The sequence below is a fragment of the Alternaria arbusti genome (genome assembly GCF_024043155.1).
Source record: "Alternaria arbusti strain BMP 1465 chromosome Unknown scaffold_8, whole genome shotgun sequence".
NCBI lineage: Eukaryota > Fungi > Ascomycota > Dothideomycetes > Pleosporales > Pleosporaceae > Alternaria > Alternaria arbusti.
This window is the reverse complement of record NW_026249948.1, coordinates 1352662-1378106: the sequence shown is the minus strand read 5'-3', so window position 1 is coordinate 1378106 and position 25445 is coordinate 1352662. Positions and strand designations below refer to the sequence as shown.

Below are 25445 nucleotides of genomic sequence, written 5' to 3'. Positions count from 1 at the left end.
GGAACTGAGGCTGAAGGTGGCAGACTGTTGAACGTGGCAGCGTGAAGCGAAAACCCCGTTAGGCAGCTGACCGGTGACAGCTGGCGGCAAGCTCGTGGGCGCCGTATGCAGACGCATGCCAATGTATGTAGGGAGGCATGAAGTACGGGCAGCGAAGCTCGCGCCGGCAGCGCTGAGGCGGAGAAGAGCATCCGATCGCGCTTGGAGCTAGGCCGAGACCTTTCGCGGCCTAGTGCGTGACGCGTTACATAAGCGCCCCGCATCTTTGTTTTCGCGCGTCTTACCCCAACCAGCAGGAGCCAACCGGCCACCGACGCGTCAAACCTCATTCTTCACACCTCCCATCTCCGCGTCGGACCGTCTCGTGTTCCCACGCACGCCACAATATGTACCTATTAACCTGTCGCGACCTCCGCAGAGACTTCACAGCATCGCAAAAGCCAAGCACGTCACAGCCAGCCTCGCGAAGACGCGACGGTCATGGCCACGGCGGTTGTGGCCCTCGCCCACTAGGAACCGCCCGTTGCTTTTTGGTTTCGCACAATCTGGTATGCACTACTCCTGGTGGAACCCGAAAAGGAACTCGCCAGCGTGTCCACCGCTTCATGCCCAGCTCGTCCGTCCCCTTCGTCTATCCAGCGCAACGCCTCCAATCACAAACAATTCTAAGTTGGCCTGGGGCACCTGCGGGTCTTTGCAGCTAATGCTTCTTCGTTCTCGAAGACGATGCCTGCCTGCAGGCCCCGGCTGTTTGCGCTCGCATACCATGCTTCTCCAGTCTATGTGGCTTGAAACAGACAAGAATAACCTATGATGATTTCACTGCCATGCCGAGACCCCCGTATCAGGTGGCAAGGGATTCAGGAGTATCTCACTATCCCCGAGTGACGATCCCACGCAGCGCATGCAAGAGTAGAACCTGAGGCCCGTACTGAGCCTTTTCATCTTCTCAATCACAGACATTTCCGTGTGACTGACCCTAGAATTTTTGGATTGCTATACCCAAGTTATTGTCAGCAGGACAAAAGGCACGCATCTGCCTTCGCCACCCTTCTCATACTCGACGAGAAGTTGTAATACACGGTACGTGAATTGATCACATCGTTGCTGACAATCAGATTCGTCAGACACACTCTACCTGATCTTTGTAAGTGTACCCTCCATGCAAGCAAAACGCGTACCGCGCGGTTAGCACAGAACCCTTCACATGGCCCATGCCCTCATGTAGCATCACATTGACCCCTCAACACAATCATTTGCTCACCCAGTGTGCAACAGGAACGACACACGACCCATCATGTCATCAACAGTCGTCACTAATGTCGAGGAGAGCCTCCAAGCTATCTGGGCTCATGTCCTCAATTTGCCCCATGTTCCTCTCGACCAGTCCTTTCTTTCGATTGGGGGAGACTCCATCTCTGCCATGCAGGTCGTGGGCCAATGTCGGAAGGAAGGCATGAGTCTTGGCGTCCAAGAGGTGTTGCGCAGCAAGTCCATCACCCAGTTGTCGGCTGCTGTCAAAGAAGTCGGCAACTCAGCCTATGACCACCAGGAATTCTTCGATGAGGATTTCGAGCTCTCTCCCATTCAATCACTCTTCTTCAAGCGTCCAAACACTAATGGCCATTTCAACCAATCTTTTTATCTCCGGGTGTCACGTAAGACCGACGCCGGCGATTTTCAGTCTGCGGTGGAACAGCTCGTAACACGCCACTCTATGCTGCGAGCACGGTTCACGCATTCACCTGAGCATGGCTGGCAACAGCGTCTTACAAGTAAGTCTAACAGCTAGTGCCCCAACCTACATGGCCTTGTGTACTACTACTGCTCTGTAGGCGAGTCGCTTGCACATTGCTGACTTCAAGTGCAGATGATATCAGTGGCTCCTACCGATTTCGTCATCTTGACGTGACATCACAAGCTCAAATCGACACTCAGATCGCCGACTCGCAGCAATGTTTTGATCACGTCTCTGGCCCGCTTTTCGCTGCCGACTTCTTCGATTTTGGTGACGAGCAGTATGCATTCCTCACCGGTCACCATTTAGTTGTTGACCTGGTCACGTGGAGGTTATTGCTCGAAGAGCTTGAAGAGATCTTGAAAGGCGGGCAGTTGCTTGCCCCTGCTCTTCCGTTCCAGAAATGGGCGGAGCTGCAACGTGATCACGCTGAGTCGCTCGAGCTTGATGACGTCCTTCCTGCTGTTGATGTTCCTCCCATGGACTTCACGTACTGGGGCATTCAGCATCAAGACAACACCTACGGCAACGCTAGTCATGCCAGCTTTGAACTTGACAAAGAGCTTAGTGCTGCCTTCCTGATCAACTGCCATACTGCTTACAAGACCGAGCCAGTCGAGGTCTTGCTTGCATCGTTAATCCAGTCTTGGTCACATGTCTTTACCGACCGACCTGTGCCTGCCATCTTCAACGAAGGGCACGGGCGTGAACCCTGGGACTCGGACATTGACATCACCCGCACTGTTGGATGGTTCACCGCGCTATCTCCAATCCTTGTATCGCCATCACGCAATCCTACAGATACAGTCCGCAAGATCAAGGACTTCAAACGACGAATCCCTGGTAATGGCCGGCCGTATTTTGCTAGGCGTTGTCTCACTGAAGAAGGTCGTGATACTTTCGAAACTCACTGGCCCATGGAGATCTTGTTCAACTATCTCGGCCAATATCAGCAACTCGAGAGAGCGGACGCTCTTCTCCAGCCATCCGGGACCATGGCCGGAGAGACAGGCAAGGCTGGCGGCACGTCCGACTTTGGTCACGAAACCTGCAGGTGGGGTCTCTTTGAGATCTCCGCTTTCGTCTTCAAAGGTCATCTCAAGGTCGCGTTCACGTTCAACCGGCACATGAAGCACCAGTCACTCATTCAGCAATGGGTATCGGAATGCCAGTCAACCATCTCGCAGATGATCCGAGGTCTCACCATTCTCGACCCGAAGCCAACACTCAGCGACTTCCCGCTACTGTCATTGACGGACGAGAGCTTCTCAGCCATGATCGATAGCCTCTCAGCCATTGGCATTCGGGATACCGACACTGAAGATGTGTATCCATGTTCAAGGATGCAGGAAGGTCTGCTCTTGTCACAAACCAAGGATGCCGGTTTCTACGCTGCGGCTACTCTTCACGAGGTTACCACGATCCACGGGGATATCTCTTGGGAGAAGGTCGCTGACGCTTGGCAACAAGTCGTCGATCGACACCCAGCTTTACGCACGATCTTCATCGAGAATGTCGGTGCGAAGGGTCTCTACAATCAAGTGGTTCTCAAACACATCGACGCCAACATCGTACACTTCGAGGCCTTAGATGAGACGGATGCCATAAAACTCATTGAGGAGCAGCGTTCCGTCACTTACAACCACGGTCGATGCCCAAACCACCGTTTCACCATCTGTACTACGGCCGACGGGAAGACTTACTGCTCCCTGGATATCAGCCATGCCATCATGGACGGTCACTCCATGAGTCTTTTGGCTGAGGAACTCAGGAAAGCATGCGCAGGGCGAACCATTCTCGATGGTACTCCCTACAGCGCATACATCGCGTGGCTTGCGAAACAACCTGAAGAGTCCAGCCTCGAGTTCTGGAAATCTTACCTCGGTGGTAGTGAGGTTTGCTCTTTCCCGACTCTTGACGATGGCCTAGGCCATACTGTAGCCAAAGAACTGGTCACCATCCGCCTCGATCTGACCAGTATAAGTTTGGCCGATCTGCAGCACTTTTGCAACACCAATGGCATTACGCTATCCAACGTCTTTCATACTGCATGGGCACTGACGCTCAGCTGCTACATCGGAAGTAACGACGTCACGTTCGGCTACCTCACTTCCGCTCGTGATGCGGAGGAAGTTCATGGAGTGGAAAGCATCGTCGGACCGCTGATCAACACGCTCGTCTGCCGCGTGGATCTATCGGATGGTTCTCGTTGTCTCTTGGACATACTTCAGGACGTACAAAGAGACTATATGGAAGCCTTGCCTCATCGCCATATCGCTTTGGCCGACGTTCAGCACGTGCTCGAGCTCTCCGGCGCCAACCTTTTCAATACTGCGCTGTCCTACCGTCGCCTACCCCAGGAACAGAACTCTCCTAAAGAGGATGTTACTCTCCGCGAGGTTCGCCCGATCTACGATCCGACCGAGTACCCAGTTAGTGTCAATATCGAAGTCGGCGATGACACAGCAGCTGTGGATCTCGACTATTGGACAGACCATCTCACCGCCATACAGGCTAGGAACGTCGCCAACACTTTCGCGCGTGCGCTCGAGAACATTGTCTTCAACTCGAAACGGCGCATCTCATCCCTGGACCATCTCAGCCCGAGGCACCTGCAACAGTTACAGGACTGGAATGTCATGCCGGCTACGATCAACGAGTGTGTACACAACATATTCGCCCGATGGGCTGATTCTCAACCAGAGGCACAGGCGATCTGTGCTCACGACGGAGAGTACACATACGACCAGCTGAAGACCGCCACAGATCGCTTGTCGCATCATCTCGTCAAGCTTGGAGTTGGACCTGAGGTGTTCGTGCCTACTTGTTTCGACAAGAGTGCCTTTGCAATCATTGCTATGCTCTCTGTTCTCAAGGCAGGCGGCGCTGCTGTCCCACTCGATGCAGCGCATCCTGCCCCAGCGCTCCAAACCCGTCTCGAAGATGCTGGTGCCCAAGTGGTACTGACCACTGCTTCGCGTGCATCCAAGTTCGACGGTCTCGTGGCCAATGTCATCATAGTAGATGATGCACTTCTACAGAGTCTCCCTCTTGTCGGTGGTCCCGCCTGCCCTAGCGTGCAGCCCCACAACCCGGTATTCGTCATCTTCACTAGTGGTAGTACCGGGCGACCCAAGGGTGTTGTACTTGAGCATTCAGCAATAGCCACCAGCGCGGAGGCCCACGGCTCCAAGTTCGGCATCAATCGGGACTCGCGCATGCTTCAGTTCGCTTCATACACGTTTGACAACTCACTAGAAGAGATGTTCACTACTCTCCAGCGAGGTGGCTGTGTGTGCGTACCCTCTGAAGCCGATCGTGTTAACGATCTCCCTGGTGCCATCGCTAGGCTGAGAGCGAACAAGATGGATCTCACACCTACGGTAGCGGCACTTCTCACGCCTGCACAGGTCCCTTCAATTAAAAGCCTTTGTCTTGGTGCGGAGCCTCTTACCAGGGCGCTCATCGACCTCTGGAGTCAACATGTCCACCTTGTTGGAATGTACGGACCTAGCGAAGCATCCATCAACTCGGCGTTCAAAGATTTCAGTGATGGCCGCGGCGAAGCTACCAATATCGGCAAGGCAATCGGCTGCGTTGGATGGGTCGTCGACGCCGAGAACCGTGACCGCCTGATGCCTATTGGCTGCAAGGGAGAGTTGATCCTCGAAGGACCAATCCTCAGCCGCGGTTATCTCAATGACGCCGAGAAGACCAAGGCGGCATTCCTCATGGATCCTGAGTGGGCTCGTGTCATGGGCCCCACGGGACGCAGGTTCTACTGCACCGGCGATCTCGTGCAGTATACCTCCGACGGTGACATGATCTATCTAGGCAGGAAAGACTCTCAAGTCAAGGTACGCGTCTGATCACATATCATTCCGAAGTTCATAAACTAACTTTACATAGCTGCATGGCCAACGCATAGAGTTGGGGGAGATCGAGCACCACCTCAAGCTGAACCTGCCGGCTGGCGCAAAGTCGGCTGTCGAGCTAGTCAAGTTCAACGACAGCAACAAGACAAAAGCGCTCGTAGCCTTCATGTGCCTCTCTGAAGATGAGGCTCCAGCTGCCATCAGCGAGATGGGCGAGTCGGCACGCGTAGTGGCCAAGCACGTTGAAATCGCGCTCGCCAATGCGCTCCCTGTTTACTATGTCCCTTCCATGTTCATGCCAGTCACCCGCATGCCCATGACGACGTCTGGAAAACTTGACCGGAAGGTGCTACGCGCCTTGGCGGCAGCCCTTCCTGAATCACGCATGACTCCTTTCCGCTTAGCAGGCAAGAGCGGCCGCGCACCTGCTGGGCAAGCTGAGGTCGCGTTGGCGCGCCTCTGGGCTTCGGTGCTGAAGCTCGATGCGAGCGCTGTGGGCGCAGAAGACTCCTTCTTCCGCCTTGGTGGGGACTCTATCAGCGCCATGAAGCTCGTCACTGCGGCGAGAAAGGATGGCGTTATGCTCAATGTCGCCAATGTGTTCGCGCAGCCTAAGCTGCTAGACATGGCCGCTACTGCGGTTATGCTATCATCCGATGATGCGGCAAAGCCGGAAGCAGATACCTTGCCCATGGAGCTGCTCCCGCGGTCTTCCCGTCAGGCTATCGTGGCACTGGCTGCATCTGAGTGCGGTGTCTTCCCTGACTCCATCGAAGACATATACCCATGCAGCAAGCTCCAAGAGGGTCTTGTAATGCTCACCAACAAGGATCCAGGGACGTACGTCGTGCAGCCCATCTACCGCCTGCCAGCCGATATTGACCTGGCGCGCTTCAAACAGGCTTGGAAGGCCGTCATTGCCAGCGAGGCCACTTTGCGCACGCGCATCGTCTACTCAGAGGAGCATGGCTTCCTGCAGGTAGTGTTACGCGAAGAGATTGAGTGGCAGTCTCTTCCCGACATCCAAGATATCAACGAGACCACCAGGCAGCTTCCCGCCAAGAACGGCGCACCTCTAACAACGTTCACTCTCGTTGGTGAGAAGACTGACTCGGTCTTCTTTGTATGGACTGCCCACCATGCCGTTTACGATGGCTGGAGCTGGACAGCATTGTTCCGCAAAGTCGAAGCACACTACCGCAACGAAACTCAAAACATTGCCCTCACTGTGCCTTACTCGCGCTTCGTGAAGTACATTACGAGTTTGGACCAGAAGCAGTCCGATGCGTTCTGGCTTTCGCAGCTCGACAACGTAACGGCGTCGCAATTCCCCCAGTTACCATCTCCAGATCACCGCGTGGAAGCCAATGGCCAATTGCTGCACTCTGTACAGCTCAAACGCAACCCAGGTCTCGAGGTCACCGTCCCTTCCATGATCCGCGCAGCATGGGGCATTCTCCTTGCCACCTACTCCGGACTAGATGACGTTATTTGGGGTGAAACCAACAGTGGTCGTGAGGCTTCCGTTCCTGGCATAGAGTCCATCATTGGCCCCACTATCACGACTGCACCCGTCCGGCTGCGGCTCAATCGCACTTCCACAGTTCATGAATATCTCAAAGAGACCCAGAAACAATCTTCGCTTTCGCTGCCATATCAGTTCGCCGGTCTACAACACATCAGCAAACTGAGTTCCGAGACAGCCATAGCGTGTGACTTCCAGAGCTTTCTGGGTATCGAGTCAGGAGACGACTTCGACGCCGAGAGCCCTCTGTGGAACATGATCAGTGCCAATACTATCGGAACTGACTTTTTCAGTTATGCCTTCGTCTTCAACTGCAAGGTCAGTTCGACTGGCGTCCTGGTAGAAGCGTTGTTCGATGATCGCGTGGTCGAAAAGTGGCTCGCTCAGCGCATGGTGCAGCAGTTTGACTTCATCCTCACGCAGTTGAATGGTGCTGACAACATCACGCGAACGTTGGGTGACCTGGATCTAGTCAATCCTGCTGACCGCGATCTGATCGGCTCTTGGAATCGCGAGCCAGTGCCATCAATCCCTAGATGCATTCACAGTGTTATCGAAGAGGACCAGGTCGCGTCTCGTCCCACCGCTGCTGCTGTCAATGCCTGGGATACTGGTGTCATGACTTACCGCGAACTCGACGACCGATCTTCTGCTCTCGCGCACCGGTTGATGCGACTTGGAGTTAAGCCAAATCAGTTCGTCCCGCTCTGCTTCGACAAGTCAGGTTGGACCATCGTCGCCATGCTGGCTGTACTTAAAGCTGGAGCAGCATTTGTTCCCTTGGATTTCGAGGCACCTGTTCTCCGCCTTCGTGAAATTGTCTCAGACATTGGCGCCGACCTAGTCCTTTGCGCGCCACAGTATGAAGGGCTTTGCCGGTCTATCCCGTCCAGCACCCTGGTTGTAGATCGGCAAGCAACTGAGACTCATCATGATCGTCTACAGCGTCTTCCTTCAGTACACAGTGACTCTCCAGCATACGCCTTCTACACTTCTGGGTCGACCGGCAAACCCAAGGGGGCTCTAGTGAACCACAACCACTGGGTCACCAGTTCTACTGCATTCGTGGCTGGCTGGAAGATCTCCAATACGTCTAGAGTACTCCAATTCGCTTCGTACACATTCGATGCTTGCTTAATTGAGATACTCAGCACTCTCATGCAGGGCGGTACTATCTGCGTACCAGACCAGGCTACCCGAACGAACGATCTTGTTGGTGTCATGAACCAGTTCCATGTCAACTGGGCTGCTCTCACACCCTCGGTCGTGCGTATGATGTCGCCATCGCAAGTCCCTATGTTAGAGACTCTGTTCCTTGTTGGCGAAGCAATGTCGCAGCAAGACCTGATCACTTGGGCGGACAAGGTCACACTCGGCAATGGTTACGGACCAACTGAATGCTCTGCTGTCGCAACTACCAGTATCATGACATCTCACATGAAGCCCAACAATCTTGGCAAGGCTGTCACAGCACGAGGCTGGATCGTCTCAAGGAACAACCACAACGTTCTTGCACCCGTTGGCGCCATAGGAGAGCTTTTGTTGGAGGGAGGTGCAGTTGGAGCCGGATATCTCAACAACCCCGAAAAGACAGCCCAGTCTTTCGTTGGGCATGTCAAGTGGTCTTCAGGTCTACTGAGCAATGACTCCTCAGCATCCCTGCGCATCTACAAGACTGGTGACTTGGTCAAATACAACGAGGATGGCACAATGCTGGTAAGTCGTTTCCATTACTCTAGCTCGACGCATACTAACTGCAATAGTATCTCGGTCGCAAAGACTTCCAGACCAAGGTGCGCGGCCAACGATTAGAGCTATCTGAAGTTGAGCACAAATTATTGGACGATCACAACGTGCAAACCGCTCTGGCTTCGGTGCCTAAGACTGGACCTTGTGCGAAGCGACTTGTCGCAATTGTGTCCCTCCAGAACATGGGCACGACTACGATGAGCACGAAGAACGGATTGAAGGTGTTGCCGCAAGAAAGTGCCTCGCTGAACATTGCTTCCATTCGGGACAGTCTATGCGAGCGCTTGCCCGCCTACATGATACCCTCCTTGTGGGTCGCTGTCGAGCGCTTCCCGTTGATGCCTTCCGGGAAATTGGATCGAAGACGCGCGATCCAGTGGCTGGAGGAGATGGACCAGCCTACCTATCGTCTGATCTCGGCCATTGGATCAGACGACACCGAATCCAACGACGGTAATGCAATCGAGAAGAAGCTGCAAGCTATCTTCGCCAAGGTTCTGAACCTTTCAGTCGCTGATATCCGCCTCAATCAGTCTTTCCTACATCTTGGCGGTGATTCAATTGCCGCTATGCAAGTCTCATCGCAGTGTCGTGCTCAGGGCTTTCCCATCAGCGTACAGGATATCATTCGTGCCAAATCCATCTCGGCTATGGCCTCAACAGTCAACGTTTCCGAGAAGTCACAAGTTGTATCGGAAGCCGTAGACTACGATTTGCCCTTCGATCTTTCGCCGATTCAAAAGGTTTTCTTCGACACCGTTGGCGATGCGCACAACCACTTCAATCAGACTGAGCTTTTCCGCCTCTCACGAAATGTTGAGACCGCAGAGCTTCGAGCGGCGGTGACTACTCTAGTCAAAACTCATCCAATGCTTCGCGGACGCTTTGCCAAGAACGAAGCAGGAGCTTGGAAGCAGCGAGTCGAAAAAGATGCACCGACGTCATTTAGACTTCGTCGCCACAACGTGCAAGCAGGCGACGATGCCAATCTACGGCCCATAATAGATGACAGCCAGGCGACCTTGGACGTTTCCAAAGGCCCGACCTTTGCTATTGAGCTCTTTGACATCGATCAAACTTTCTCTCAGGCCATAGCACTCGTCGCTCATCACCTTGTCATCGACGTGGTGTCATGGGGAATCATCCTCGAAGACCTGCAGGGTCTCCTTCACGGCCTTAAGCCAGCACCTCAGAGCTTACCGTATCACCTATGGCTGCAACAGCAGACTATTCAGGCCAAGCAAGAGAACGCCAGAAGTGTCTTTCCGGCTGGGGATGTTGCACCGGGAGACTTCGACTACTGGGGCATGGAAGGCCGCCCCAACCTCAGTGGAGACGTAGTGGAAGAGGACGTACAGCTGTCAACTCGAGACACCATGCTCCTCCTTGGTGCACAGGACGCTCTGGCTACTGAAATCCTCGACATTCTCATCGCTGCTCTATTTGAGTCGTTCCGCAAGGTTTTCTCGGACAGGTCCACCATCACGATACACAATGAAGGCCACGGTCGTGAAACCTTCAATAGCCGTCAAGATCTCTCGCGCACAGTGGGCTGGTTTTCTACAGTGACGCCTATCCATCTTCCTCTCCCACTGGATGAAGCCACAGACATGATCAGCACTATCCGATGGGTTAGAGACTTCAGAAACCGTACGCCAGACAAAGGGCGGCCTTACTTCGCCTACCGGAATCTCACAGAGGAAGGCCAGACTCGATATGCCAGCCACTGGCCTGCAGAAGCTGTCTTCAACTATCTTGGCAGGCTTCAAACACAAGACGGCAAGGAGGGACTGTTCACTTCGCTTGATGAGGTCGACTCTCGCGAAGTCGGAGCGAACGTTCCCCGCCTAGGGCTTTTTGACATCACGGCAGCGGTTTCCCAGGGCGCTATCAAGCTCTCCTTTGGATGGAATCGCAACATGAGACGACAGAACGAGATCCGTGCGTGGGTTGCACAGTGTCGCCAGACCCTCGTCGATGCCGTAGAACAGCTTCTCGAAGTTCGACAGGATCGTAATGTCAGCAACTTCAAGCATCTTCCACTTCTTTACAACGGTACATCCAGGCTCTCAGCGGTCCTGCCCGCCGGTGTCAACCTCGCGGATGTAGAGGATATATACCCGGCATCTCCAATGCAGCAGGGTCTTCTTCACACGCAATCACGCAATCCCGAGCTCTACACGTATCACACCGTGGCAGAAGTACAGTCCACGGATGGCAAGCCAATGGACCCACGCCGTCTTACCGAAGCATGGCAAGTCGTAGTGCACCGTCATCAGGCCTTGCGAACTATATTCATCGATAGCCTTGCAAAGGACGGGTCGAAAGATCAGGTCGTGGTCAAGGAGAAAGCCGGAAGAGTTCAACTCCTCGCCGACTGTGAGGACGATCAGGTTGCCAAAATTCTGCGAGATCAATCGCCCATTGACTGCCGCGAGGCTGTGCCACCTCATCGCATGAGCATTTGCAAAACAAAGACTGGCAAAGTATGGATCAAGCTCGAGCTCAGTCATGCGATCAATGACGGCACCTCGGTATCCAATCTACTTACTGATCTTGCTCGTGCGTACGCACGAAAGCTGACACGGGCTGATGCCGGACCACTTTATTCCGACTACATTGCATACATGCTCTCTAAATCCAGCGATGCTGATTTGTCATACTGGAAGACGCATCTTGCCGGGATGGAGCCCTGCTTCTTTCCCACCCTCAACGATGGTATATCAAGCTCTCCAGAGTCAGGATCAGTTGACATAGACCTCGGTAGCACTGCCCGTGTTCAAGCGTTTTGCAAGCACAATGGTGTGACTCTCTCGAATGTGCTCCAGCTTACGTGGGCTCTCACTCTCCATTACTATGTAGGCACGTCTGATGTCTCCTTCGGCCTAATCGCTTCTGGTCGAGACATTCCGGTCACCAACATCGAGGAGGCCGTGGGCTGCTTCGTCAATATGGTTATCTCACGCATATCTTTTTCGGATGACACGACCATTGCTCAGCTCCTCGAGGCTCTCCAAACAGGCTCCACTGAGGCTCTTTCGCACCAGGGCTGCTCTCTTGCCGACATACAGCATGCCCTTCAGCTACCTTCATTGTTCAACACGGCTTTCACCTTCCAAAGGCGCGGTCTGTCAAGCGATCCAGAGGAGACGGCTCTCACCTACGAAGACATGGAAGCGGAAGATGCCGGCGAATACATTGTCACAGTCAATGCAGATGTAACCGACGACAACATCACTGTCGACTTTGGCTATTCGAAAGACAGGATTCTCCCCTCTCAAGCACAGAACATGGCCGATACTTTCAGCAAGATTCTGGACAGCATTGTTGAAAGCAGTGCTTCGGAGCTCACTGTTGGCAAGCTAGACGTGTTCACGGATAGTAGTCTGCGACAAATCATCGAATGGAACCCACAACTTCCGCCACCGATCCGCCGTTGTGTGCACGACGTCATTCATGATCAGGCATTGACGAGACCACGAACAACGAAGGCTGTGGAAGGATGGGACGGGTCATTCACTTACCAAGACTTTGACAAGATCACCAATCAGCTTGCAGTCCATCTCCAGGCTATCGGTGTGACCACTGAGACTTTCGTGCCAATTCTGTTTGAGAAGTCATCATACGCTATCGTCAGTATGATAGCAATCATGAAGGCTGGTGGAGCGTACGTGCCGCTAGACCCGAAGCATCCGCAAACCAGACTTCGAGAGCTTATCGAAGACGTTGGCGCCCCGGTGGTGTTGTGCTCGCGCGGATACCACGACAAAGCAAGCGAGGTCGCAAAGACAGCCGTTATCGTCGACCAGCGATCCATCAAGAAGCTCGGAATCCCAGTGACCAGCAAGCCACGTTCCACAGCAACTCCCGACAACGCAGCGTACTGCTTGTTCACCTCAGGTACTACCGGCAAGCCGAAGGGAACAATTATTCCTCATCAAGCATTCTGTACAAGTGCAGCTGCTTTCACGCGTCGCATGAATATCAATGCAACCTCTCGCACCTTCCAGTTTGCTTCATACACATTCGACGCAAGCTGTATCGAGATTCTTTCAGCCTTGACCGTGGGCGCTACGGTATGCGTGCCAACAGATGACGATCGCATGAACAACGCAGCTGGCGCCATCCGCAAGTTGAGAGTCAATTGGTCACTCTTGACCCCGTCGGTTCTTGGAACTATCGAGCCAGAGCGCGTTCCTGGTTTGAAGACGCTTGTTTCTGGAGGCGAGGCGCTTCCCGGACCCATCCTCAAGAAATGGGGCAACAGCACTTGCTTCATCAACGGTATGTATACAGACCCTATATTCCCCGTTCGGCTCCGTACTGACAACGAACAGCTTACGGCCCTACCGAGTGCTCAGTCGTAGCCGCTACTGCATACAAGTCCACACTGGATCACAAGCTCATTGTTTCAGAGCCAGGCACCATCGGTACCGGAAGCGGATGTCGACTATGGATCGTACACCCACGAAACCACGACAAACTCATGCCTATCGGTAGCGTCGGCGAACTCGTCATTGAAGGCCCCACCGTGGCCCGTGGGTATCTGAATGATGAAGTCAAGACCGCGAAGGCTTTCATCGTTGATCCTGCCTGGGCGAAAACTATCTCTTCTGGCAGCCAAATCTCTGGAACAGCCCGCATGTACAAGACAGGTGACCTTGTCCGCTACAACACAGACGGGTCCGTGAACTACATCGGTCGTAAGGACACCCAGATCAAGCTCAACGGTCAGAGAATTGAACTGGGTGAGATCGAGTTTCACGTAGGAAAGAACTTCCCCGAGAGCGTACAGTCCGCAGTGGAACTAGTCGCACCCTCCAATCGCAGCTCTGCGAAGGCTTTGGCAGTATTCTTTGCTGTTACTCAGGGTCAAGCCGGAGACGAAGCGCAAAACGTCCAGCCGCCCTCGACCGACCTGCCCGCCTCCGATGAACTACTTCTTCCGCTCAGCGACGAGCTTCGAGACATGTGCAAAGACACTGAGAATGGGCTCGCCGGTTCTTTGCCCTCGTACATGATACCTTCGATCTTCATTCCTGTCACGAAGTTGCCCTGGACTTCGGCGGGCAAGCTAGATCGCAATCGTCTCCGCAGCTTAGTACAAAACCTCAGTCGGGAGACAATGGCTTTGTACCGACTCACAAGCATGGCGAACAAGAAGCAGCCCACGACCGAGGCAGAGAAGAAGATCCACAAAGCGGTGTGCTCCGTCTTGAGTTTGCCACCTTCTGCAGTAGGCATCGACGACAGTTTTGTCCGCCTTGGTGGCGACTCCATCTCGTCCATGCGTCTCGTTGCGATGGCTCATACCGAACAGCTAGAGCTGTCCTTTATCGACATCTTCAAGAATCCGAAGCTCTCCGAGTTAGCCAAGATTGGTACTCGTTCTAACACACTCAATCAGCCGCAGAAGGCAGTGCAGCCTTTTGAACTGCTGCCAGCTTCGTCTCCGAGAGATGAAGTACTGGGCGAAGCTGTCCAGCAATGCCGAGTTCCGAAGGAAAACATTCAGGACGCCTATCCGACGAGTCCACTTCAGGATGCGCTTCTCACGCTCTCTATCAAGCAAGCTGGAGCTTATGTCGCGCAGCACGTATTGGCGCTACCGAAAACTTTGGACATGACGAAGTTCAAGGCGGCCTGGGACACAGCCATTCAGGAGATTGACATCCTTCGTACTCGCATCATCCAGCTACCATCCGGTATGTTCGTGCAAGCTGTCATGAAGAAGGATCCTGTTGTCTGGAAAGAAGAGGCCTCGCTCATGAGTGCCGAAGGCGAAGCGATGACCATTCCTTCGGATCTCGGTGGCAAACTCGCAGCCTACTCACTGGTCACTACGACATCAGGGGAGCGGTACTTTGTATGGACACTGCATCATGCCTTGTACGATGGCTGGAGTATCTACCTGATGCTTCAGCGAGTGCAGCAGATATACTCGAGCGGCACATCCACCATCCCTCAGACACCTTACTCCAAATTTGTGGGGTACATTTCTGGCACCGATGCCTCTGCTTCGAATCTTTACTGGAAGAACAGCTTGATGGGTCTCAACGCCTTCCAGTTCCCTCAGCCACCCCATGCCACCTCAAACGCAACATCCGACGGACGGATGTTCCAACACACTGTGAAGCTTGCACCTCGCAAGAACACAGACGTCACACCAGCCAATGTCATACGAGCTGCCTGGGCTTTGCTGCTTGCTGCCTACACCGGAAGTGATGATGTGGTGTTTGGTGAGACTCTTGCTGGGCGAGACATTGCCGTCGCGGGAATTACGGACGTGTGTGGTCCTACATTGACCACCGTTCCGTCCAGGGTCAAAATTGATCGCGGCGCTACTGTTAGCGACTTGCTCAAGATGATAGCGACGAATGTCACCGACCGTATTCCATACCAACACCATGGGATTTCTGCTATCAAAGCACTCGGCGACGACATGACAGCCGCATGCGACTTTCAGAACCTTTTGGTTGTTCAAACGGAGAACGAGGAGCTCGCCGACTCCATGTGGACCGTTCACGAGAACGAAGATCAGGGCAATTTCTTCACATACCCACTCGTGATTGAGTGCAAGATGGGATCGACCAAGATCGATGTCTTGGCTCACTTCGATGCAAATGTCATCTCGCTTTGGCATGTTCAGCGCCTTCTATACCAGTTTGAGTCGGTGCTGAACCAACTCCAATCAGCTACTCATGTTCGTCATGTAGCTGTCTTCAGTGAACAAGACAAGCAGCTCGTGCAAAAGTGGAACGCGTATGAGCCTGATCTCATCGATGACACCGTGCCCTCGCTCTTTTTCCAGAAGGCTGCATCTCAGCCCACTGCCACAGCCGTGACCGCTTTCGATGGCGAACTCACCTACGTCGAGCTTGGCGCGCTTGCATCGCAACTGGCACAGCAGCTAGTGAAGCTTGGTGCTGGCCCTGAATCTCTGATCCCGATCTGTGTGGACAAGTCGCGATGGGCCATCGTAGCTATCATGGCTATTCTCATCTCTGGCGCAGGCTACGTGCCATTATCTTCATCAGACCCGCCTTCACGACATCTGCATATCGTTGAGGCATGCAAAGCTTCGATTGTCCTGTGCTCACCGCCGTACGCCCATCGTTTCACGGACATGGTCGATCACGTGTTCAATGTCAGTGAGACCGCCATTCGACGACTACCAACCTGTTCCGGACCGCTATCGCAGCGCGCCAAAGGCAACAATACCTGCTACGTCATCTTCACTTCAGGTAGCACAGGACAACCCAAGGGAGTCGTTGTAGAGCACAAGAGTATAGCTTCTAGCTCGGCTGCGATATGTGAAGGGCTTCATGTTACGCCTACTTCCCGAGTGTTCCAGTTCTGCTCCTTCCTTTTTGACGTTTCCGTTGGCGAAACCCTCGCCGTCCTTCTTCGGGGCGCCACAATCTGTGTACCATCAGACGAACAGCGCACCACGGACCTCGCCGCTGCAGTGACAGATCTCAAAGCCAACTGGGCTTTCTTCACACCATCGGTTGCCGGTACGCTGGAAGGACCAAGCGCTGTACCGACGTTGGAGACTCTGGTAGCCGGTGGTGAGGCGATGACATCTGACGTGGTCGACAAATGGGCCAACGGTGTCAAACTACAGAACGGCTACGGTCCTACTGAGGGCACTGTGTTTGCTATCGTCAATGATCATGTCTCTGCACAACGAGACCCGTCGAACATTGGTCGCGCCCTAAAGAGCGGACGTGCTTGGCTTACTAACTCTGACAATCCTCACGAGCTTGCACCCATCGGCGCAACCGCAGAGCTTTGTCTCGAGGGACCATTACTCGCCCGAGGCTACCTCAACGACCCTGAACGTACTGCGGAAGCCTTCATCGAAGCCCCTGACTTCTTGAAGATGTTCTCGATCCGTAATACATCGCGTATCTACCGTACCGGCGACCTTGTTCAGTACACCGCTGATGGGTCTATCCACTACATCGGGCGAAGAGACAACCAGATCAAGCTCGCGGGTCAGCGAATCGAGCTTGACGAAATCGAGGCAGTCATGCAGGCGGACGACAACATCCATCAAGTGGTTGTACAGCTACCCAAGATTGGTCCCTGCACGAAGAAGCTCACGGTTGTCGTCAGTTTCCCCGGAACCGCCGCTACCAACGCTGGTTCAGACTGGCGCACGGTACTCTCCGACAAAGAAACGCTCTCGCGAATCAATCGCGCAAAGGAGAGATTGTCTGATCTCGTGCCATCATATATGGTACCTGCCATTTGGATCGCTGTTCCCCGTATCCCAGTCTTGGCTTCCACCAAGTTGGACAAGAAGCAAGTCGGGTCATGGCTACATGATCTGGATGAAGCCACGCATCAGCGCATTGTGAACGCTGAGCTTCCTGAAGTGGCCGACGGACCTGTTGATACCGCTCTTACAGTTCTTCGGGGCATCTGGGCGAAGGTATTGGACTGTCCTGTGGAAGACGTCAAGCCTTCCAAGTCCTGGCTATGTAAGTGATCCCCTGGGAGAATAGTGTCAAGTTTACTAACCACTCATAGCGCTTGGTGGCGATTCGATCTCTGCCATGAAGCTTCTCGCAAAGTGCAGAAGCGAGGGTATCAGCCTTACTCTGAACCAAGTGCTGCGCGCCAAGTCCCTGGGTCATCTGGCGGCCGACATCAAGGCCGTAGTCATCCTGGACCACGGAACAGAGACAAGCGACCAACCTTTTGCCCTCTCTCCGATTCAGCGCTTCTACTTCCAGACCGGCAAGATCGAAAACGGCACACACTTCAACCAATCATCATCACTGCGCATCTCACGATACATGGAGCCGGCTACTGTTCAACGCGCTATGGATTCCATCGTCGCATGTCACTCGATGCTACGTGCTCGCTTCTCCAAGGACGATGCTGGGAAATGGCAGCAGCTTGTCATCTCGAAAATTTCCGGATCCTACGCATTCACGACACATGAGGTTTCAACCGCGTCTGCTGCGACTGCCATCATTGCCGCTACCCAGAAAAGCCTCGACATTCGCGCCGGTCCTGTCTTTGCCGTGAATCTCTTCAGTCTCAAGGGCAAACAGATGATTTTCATGGCTGCTCACCACCTTGTCGTAGATGTAGTGAGCTGGGGCGTGTTGCTTGGCGATCTGGAAGACTTACTCGCTTCTGGCCCAACTACAAAGCTTGCAAAGAGCCTACCCTTCCAGACCTGGAATGCGATGCAGAGCTCAAACGCCTCGCAAATCGATCGACAACGCGACGTGCAAACCCAGCCGCTCGCGGTTGAACCGGCGAACTACGCCTTCTGGGGGATGGAGGCTCGATCGAACGTGTACGGTGATACTGAGAGGGATGAGTTCGTCATCGATAAGGAAATATCTGCGATGGCTTTCGAAAACCACCACGTGTACAGGACAGACCTCGTCGACATCCTCCTCGCGTCTATTGTCCACTCCTTCTCCCGCGTGTTCATTAACCGCAGGGCTCCTACCCTGTTCAACGAGTCTCATGGGCGAGAAGCATGGGACTCAAGCAATCTCGATCTTTCCCGGACTGTCGGATGGTTCACATCCATGTATCCGGTCACCATTCCCATCGGTGACGAAGAAGACGAGGTCATGCATACGCTCCGACAAGTCAAGGATACCCGCCGCAAGATCACAAGCAATGGCCGACCTTACTTTGCTCATCGCTATCTCACAGAAGATGGGCAGCAACGCTTTGCCAATCATGCCCCAATGGAAGTGCTGTTCAACTACCTTGGCCGACAAGAACAGTCTGGGTCTAGCGATTCGCTCCTACAGCCGCTGCAGCTGGACGGCGATGACGAGGAGACATCCGACGTGGGTACCAAGACAACGCGTATGGCACTCTTCGAGATTTCGGCTTCAGTCTCGGAAGGCCAGATCCAACTCAGCTTCATGTACAATCGCTACTCCAAGAACCAGAAAGGCATTCGCAGGTGGATCGCCGAATGCCAACGCACACTGGAGGAGATTGCCACCGAACTGGCCAAGACCGATACCCCACAGCCAACGATGACCGACTTCCCACTACTACCATTGGAATCGTACAGTCGCCTCGATCGGGTCTTGAAGACACTTCCTCATGCCGGTATCCATTCTTTCGATCAGGTGGAAGATATGTACCCTTGCTCGCCTATCCAAGACGGGATGATCTTGAGTCAGATCAAGGCCCCGGAATCGTACTGGTCGTCAACTACGTTTGAAGTCAAATCGAAGCGAGGCCCAGTCGATGCCAGTAAAGTCATCGATGGATGGAAGCAAGTCGTTGCCCGTCATCCAGCGTTGCGCACCGTCTTCATCGACAGTGTCTGCAAAGGAGGCGTCTTCGATCAGATTGTCGTCAAGGGCCCCGATTCTGGCATAGTCAAGTACACTTGCAAGGACAGCGAAGTGACTAAGATGCTAGAGTCCATCAAGCATGGCTCTCTCAACGGCAAGAAGAAACCTGTCCTTCCCCATCAGGCTGCTGTCGTCCAGACTCCTTCAGGCAAGATCTTTGTTAAGGTCATTGTCAACCATGCCGTTATCGACGGAGGCTCACTCGGCATTATCGGGCAAGATCTCCAGGAAGCATACCAAGGGGAGCTATCTGAGGAAGGACCGCTATACAGCGACTATATCAAGTACCTGCGCGGTCTGCCAGTTGATGATGCAGTACTGTACTGGAAGGCCAAGCTTCGCGGTGTCAGCCCATGTTATTTCCCGACTACGCCTCGAGACCCCAGTAAGCAGCGAGAGCTTCGGTCTTTGGACATGCGCTTTACCCGATTTGACGAGATTCACGATCTAGCGGAGAGCAGCAACGTCACTTTCGCCAATATCCTCCTCGCAGCATGGGCTCTGGTGCTCCGCTCTCACACCAACTCCTCCGATGTGTGCTACGGATATCTCACGTCGGGAAGAAACGTGCCAATCGACAATATCGACAGCGCAGTTGGCGCGTTCATCAACATGTTGGTATCACGAGTTCAATTGAAACCGACTTCTTCACTGCTCCAGGTCATTGAGAAGGTGCAGTCCGACTTTGTCGACTCCATGCCACATCAACATTGCTCGCTCGCTCAATTCCAGCATGATCTTGGTCTTTCCGGAAAATCGCTTTTCAACACTGCCGTCTCGATTCAGAGGCGCGCGAACGCAGACGAGCCCGCGGCAGATGACTCTGGTATTGAGTTTGAGCAGCTTGATGGCCACGATCCCAGCGAGTTCGCTATCACGGTCAATATCGATGCCACCCGCGATGATGAAGCCGTGCGCTTCACGTATTGGAGTGATGCAGTTACCGATGCCGAGGCAAAGAACGTTTCTGCTCTCATGGCAAAGGTCCTGGCCCAGGCGCTCAACAATGCACAGCAAACCATTTCAGACTTGGATAATGCCACCAAGATCAAGCCGACACAGTCTTCACCCGGGCACCTTGCTTTACCTAAGCCGCGTCCTATTCTCAGAACCAGCTCGAGCCTTTCCAGTGCCGGATCAACCTCACCACCTCGCACACCGAGGATCACATTCCCTGATCTGACTCCAGCGGCGCCGCAGCCAGCTGAGACACCTGACTGGAGCAGCCTCATCCGATCCATCGTCAGCGAGATGGTGCCCCAGATCGTCGAGCAGATCGTAGCGCAGAACAAGCTGACAACCGAACCCACATCTGCAACGATCGATCAGATGACTAATCAAATGGCGGGTATGCTCACGAGAAAGCATTCGATGTCACAACGCGGACGACCGAGTATCGATGGAGCGTCTATACACCCAGCCTCACCACGAGCAGCCTCCATACGTTCGCGCCGCATGAGCATTGCCAGTAATGCGGAGAACAGGATCCAGACCGCTGCTGACATGGTCGCCACTCTTGGTGTCATTGCCACCGAGACCTCTACCAAAGTCACACCTGACATTGTTGAGAAGAAGCTACTCAATCTGTGGGCTGAGCTTCTCGAGACGGTGGAGGACACCATCGAGCAAGAGGATAGTTTCTTCAATCTCGGGGGTGATAGCATCATGGCTATGCGCCTCGTCGGAGCCGCGAGGGAAGAGGGCCTTTCAATGACCGTGGCTGATGTGTTCAAGAACCCCACATTTGCCGACATGGCTCGTGTAGTACGTGTTGCGGGCGAGGTCATTGATGAAGTTATGTCCCGAGCTGGCGGCGGCTCAGTGGCAGGCAGGAGTGTCGGAGGCCAGTCTAGGTCTCATCAACGCGGCAGAGCCCAATCAATCTGGAGCGACTTCCAGGACAACATGTTCGATCCAAACGCCGACACCAAGAGCATAGCTCCCAGCGAGATGCCCGCCGAGTCGGAGCTGAGCCACAGAGATTCAACTATGTTGAAGAGGTTGCAAGGGCTCACCACCGGCCCGACGAAGCCAAATGCCTCGCGCAAAATCAGTTCAAGGCCGTTGGCCACGCATACTATCCAGGAAGGTGTTGAGAGCTCTCTCAACAGGTCCGTTTCGATGCTTGGAGACCCCAATGTCGACAGTGTCATTTCGAAAGTGCAAGTATTCAAGGGAGGCATCTCGGACGTCTTCCCTGTCACAGACTTTCAATCACTCGCCATCACGGGTACTCTCATGGAGTCAAAATGGATGCTCAACTACTTCTACCTGGATGGAGATGGGCCGCTCGATCTTCGCAGGCTCAAGCAAGCTGCTTACCGTATGGTACAAGCCTTCGATATTCTTCGCACCGTATTCGTCCCCTATGGCGACCGCTTCCTCCAGGTCGTACTGCGGAAGCTTCAACCAGAATTCATATACCATCAAACCGACGAAGATATCGACACCTTCACGAAGGACCTGCAACAGAAGGATCGAGAGGGCGGTCCACGACTTGGCGAAGCGTTCATCCAATTCGTGGTCGCAAAGCAAAAGCAAACAGGGCGATACCGTATCTTCATGCGACTTTCACACGCCCAATACGATGGAGTCTGCATGTCCAAGATCCTCGGTGCGCTCCAAGATGGATACAATGGTCTCCCGGTCTCATCTGCCCCAAGCTTTGGCAACTTTGTACGCGAAACTGCCAAGACCGTATCGGGAGCCCACGATCACTGGAGAGACATTCTTCGCGGCTCTAAGATGACAGAGATTGTCAACCGATTCGGCCCCAACTATCAGCGCTCAGCTGGCCAATCCATCACACTCGAAAAGAGAGTCAGTGCACCCAAGCTCAAGGGCGTCAACATCACCAGCGCAACGGTGGCCAAGGCCGCTTGGGCTTCGACTCTCTCCCGTCTTGTGAGCAAGGCTGATATTGTCTTCGGTCACGTCATCTCAGGCCGTAACGGCGGTGTCGCCAATGTCGAGAACATCGTCGGCCCTTGCTTGAACATGGTACCTGTTCGCATTGTCTACCGACCTGATTGGACTGTAATGGATCTTCTAAAGTATGTTCAAGACCAACAAATCGCGAACATGCCATTTGAGTCGCTCGGCTTCCGCGAGATCACCCGACACTGCACGGAATGGCCTGACTGGACAAACTTCTCCAGCGTTCTGCAACATGACCAGAACATTCAGGATGACCGGCCAACTATGCAGCTAGGCGGCATTGAGTACACCATCGGCGCCGTTGGCTCCCAGGAAGACTTCGCAGACTTCTCCGTCCACACTACCTCCCGTGGCAATGAGATGGATGTCACTTTGACGTACGTCCCCAACAGCACGATTACCACAGAATTTGCGCAGCACGCATTCGATATTCTTTGCGCCAATGTCGTAGCTTTCTCGGAAGACCCGCACACTCTGCTTCCACTATTTACAGAGGTCAGCTCCGGTAGCTCGACTACCGCCAACTCAGAGAAGATGCGCAAGCGGTCCGTGGAGAAGCAGCCGATGACTTTACCCACCGATACAGGCCTCTCAAATCACGAGACAAACACCCTCGCTACAACGCTGCGATCGGCTTGGGAGCAAATTCTACACGACGAGCGTGGCTCTCCTACACACATTGATCTCGGCTCAGATTTCTTCCAGCTGGGCGGCGACATCATGGGCTTGGCACAAGTCGCATCCATTCTTGACCAAGATGGTCTGAGAGTCAGGGTCGAAGACTTGCTCGACAAGTCTGTGTTCGTGGATCAAGTCGGCATACTTGCTGTGGAGCGCAAGAAGCAGATTGAGCGAGAGGCGCAGAATCCTTGGGGCGAGAAGGGCAAGACCAAGGTTGAGGTGAAGGGAGTGAAGGAGAAGGAGAGGAGGGGTAGTGGTTTTGGTCAGTTGGCGAAGAGGATTGGATTGAAGAGGAAGGAGAGTTCGAAGTCAATTTTCCAGATGGGAGGGTGATTTGGTGGTGTTGGACTTTGATGCATTAGTATTATGGGTATCTAGGGGCGTACGGTGTTGAGTGATTCGGTTCTTATTCAGCGTTCTTTTACAAATAGTTCCCTTTACGTCGCTTAGCAATATATACATGCATAACACCTCACCTTCTCAACTCTCGCCTGATTCGTGCAGAACTAGCTCATTGCCTCTGACGCTGCACGTCATCGCTCAGCGAACGCTCCCTCTTCCTTTCCCGCGTCGTCATCGTAGCCCCAGCCCATAGCTGCCCATGTATCTTTTGCAAGTCAGCAAAATGTCGCCGAATCTCTTCGCAATGCTCTTTCGCAAGCTGTCTTTGTATATCTGCTTCATCACAACTGGAAGCGATCTCCGGATGCGCATGTTCTGGATGTTTGTACTTGTCGCTACCGCATACAGGACAGCAAAAGGCATCGGCTAGCCATGCGAACGCTTCGGTACCGCAAGTGCTGCATATCATGTAGTCGATGACTGTGTCCGGGTAGATGTTGTAGTACGACATTCTGTTCTACATGCACGGCGCGCGGTGGTATCTTGGTTAACTGTGTAGTGGCGAAGATGGGTTGTGGGCAAGGAATGATGTGTTGGCCGCGATCGCATCTAATACGTTGGCTCTATGTAGAGACAGCTGGCTAGTGACAGAACAAGCATTCCATCAGTGGAATCATTATACAATTCGTTAAATACATCATATCGCTGAGAATGGTAACAGCTTTCTACACTTGCTCATCTCCGTCTTCTTGATCTGAGCCCGGCTTGTGGCCGTGCCCTTCAATGTCCTCCATGTCTTCATCCATACCAGGCCACAAGACTTTCTTCTGTAGCACACCCTTCACATTGAGTACCGCCACCCATATCCACAGCATCACCAAAACAATGGTCATTGCGCTGCACACGCCCTTGATGCCTGGACTGTCCAGTGCGTTGGCGATGTATATGAGGGCGATGGTCATGCCAGCGTTTGGGAAGATGAATCCCCAATGATTCAAGGTAAAGTGAGACTCCTTAGCACTGATGACAATGCTGATGGTGGCGATGGCGGAGAACCAGAAGGAGATTAACCACAAGAAGATTCCCACGATAACTCCGAAAGCCTTGAAAGCATCACCAACCGGGAAGGATGTAATTCCCAGCAGATGTTCGGGGACGTGTTTCGGTGCCTGCATACCAAGCGAAATGCATGCGTTCGCAGTGTATGCAGCCGGACCAACAGCCACATACATGCCGGGGCGTTTGGGTATCTCGGGAAGATTGCTGTTAACCAAGCGCGTGAAGTAGAGGGTCAACATTAGGAACGCGATAGTCCAGCCCAAGCCCTGAAAGGTGACGCTGCCGACGAAGATGTTGAAGCCAGGCCCAGGTGGCTGACTCTTCAACAGTGTACCACCCAGAACTCCAAGGACAAGGAAGGGGTATACCGGCAGGATCCAAGCGGGCATTGCGTCGGTAACAGGAAGCTCACGTCGGTCGAAAATGACGTGGTATTGGAAGACAGCGACCAAGATAACGATGGCCGCGTATAACCAGAAGAGTATTTCCAACGTCTTGATGAGCCATGGTCCTGAAGATGGCACTCCGTACAGCTCAATACAGTAGATGATGAGTGCGATGGATACGAAGAATGCGCCGAAGAAGAAGCTTTCGTGTGGGTGGTGCAGACTGAGCTTAAGGGATCCACGGTTGTGGATGAAACGGTAGGTGATGCATGCGCTAAACGCAAGGAACAGAACGATATCCAAGATGAAGAATATCTTCCCAATGGTCTTTAATCCGTGGAAGCTGTATGGCTGCTGCCCGAGAAGTGTCGCAATGGCGCCGGTGGACATAGTGCACTCAAACCACGACCAAGTAAAGTGATCTAAGCGCTTCTTCCATGGCAAATATGTGGGGTTGTAGTCTTCTCGTTGCGCGGGCCGGGGGCGCCGTTTGATGGGTCTGGCACGGGCAGTCATGTTGTCGGTAGAGGAGGTGCCTGAAACCAACGAAGTCGTTGATTCGGGATGCGAGGATGATGGGCGCGACGGGGACATGGTGTCTTATCGACGACGGGGGATGGCCGTTGACAGCGAAGCAAATGCCATATTGCTTGACGTCAATTTGGCATTTTCTTCGATGCGATTTGGCTCGATGCCAAGCGAGAAAGTCAAGGTGTCATGCCTTTTCCAAGCCTGCATCATCATGCCTGAGGCCGAGTTGGGTTTAGCGCACGCTGATCTCAGCACAGGTTGAGCGAAAGA

At 53.6% G+C, this 25445-nt stretch overlaps 2 protein-coding genes across 2 annotated transcripts; one reads left to right on the top strand and one right to left on the bottom strand.

The window, feature by feature from the left end:
- Window positions 1-1297: 1297 nt before the first annotated feature.
- On the top strand, window positions 1298-23190 carry J4E86_006848 (NRPS; the record flags this gene model as incomplete). The annotated part of the gene is made up of 6 exons (XM_051447372.1): window positions 1298-1775; window positions 1871-5595; window positions 5648-8854; window positions 8902-13171; window positions 13225-17376; window positions 17426-23190. 6 exons carry the CDS (start codon window positions 1298-1300, stop codon window positions 23188-23190), a joined length of 21597 nt encoding a protein of 7198 aa, XP_051301857.1.
- A 734-nt stretch (window positions 23191-23924) lies between these two features.
- J4E86_006847 (uncharacterized protein) lies at window positions 23925-25238 on the bottom strand (the record flags this gene model as incomplete). The annotated part of the gene is made up of 1 exon (XM_051447371.1): window positions 23925-25238. The coding sequence occupies one exon, from the start codon at window positions 25236-25238 to the stop codon at window positions 23925-23927; it is 1314 nt and encodes a 437-aa protein (XP_051301856.1).
- Between the last annotated feature and the right edge of the window lie 207 nt (window positions 25239-25445).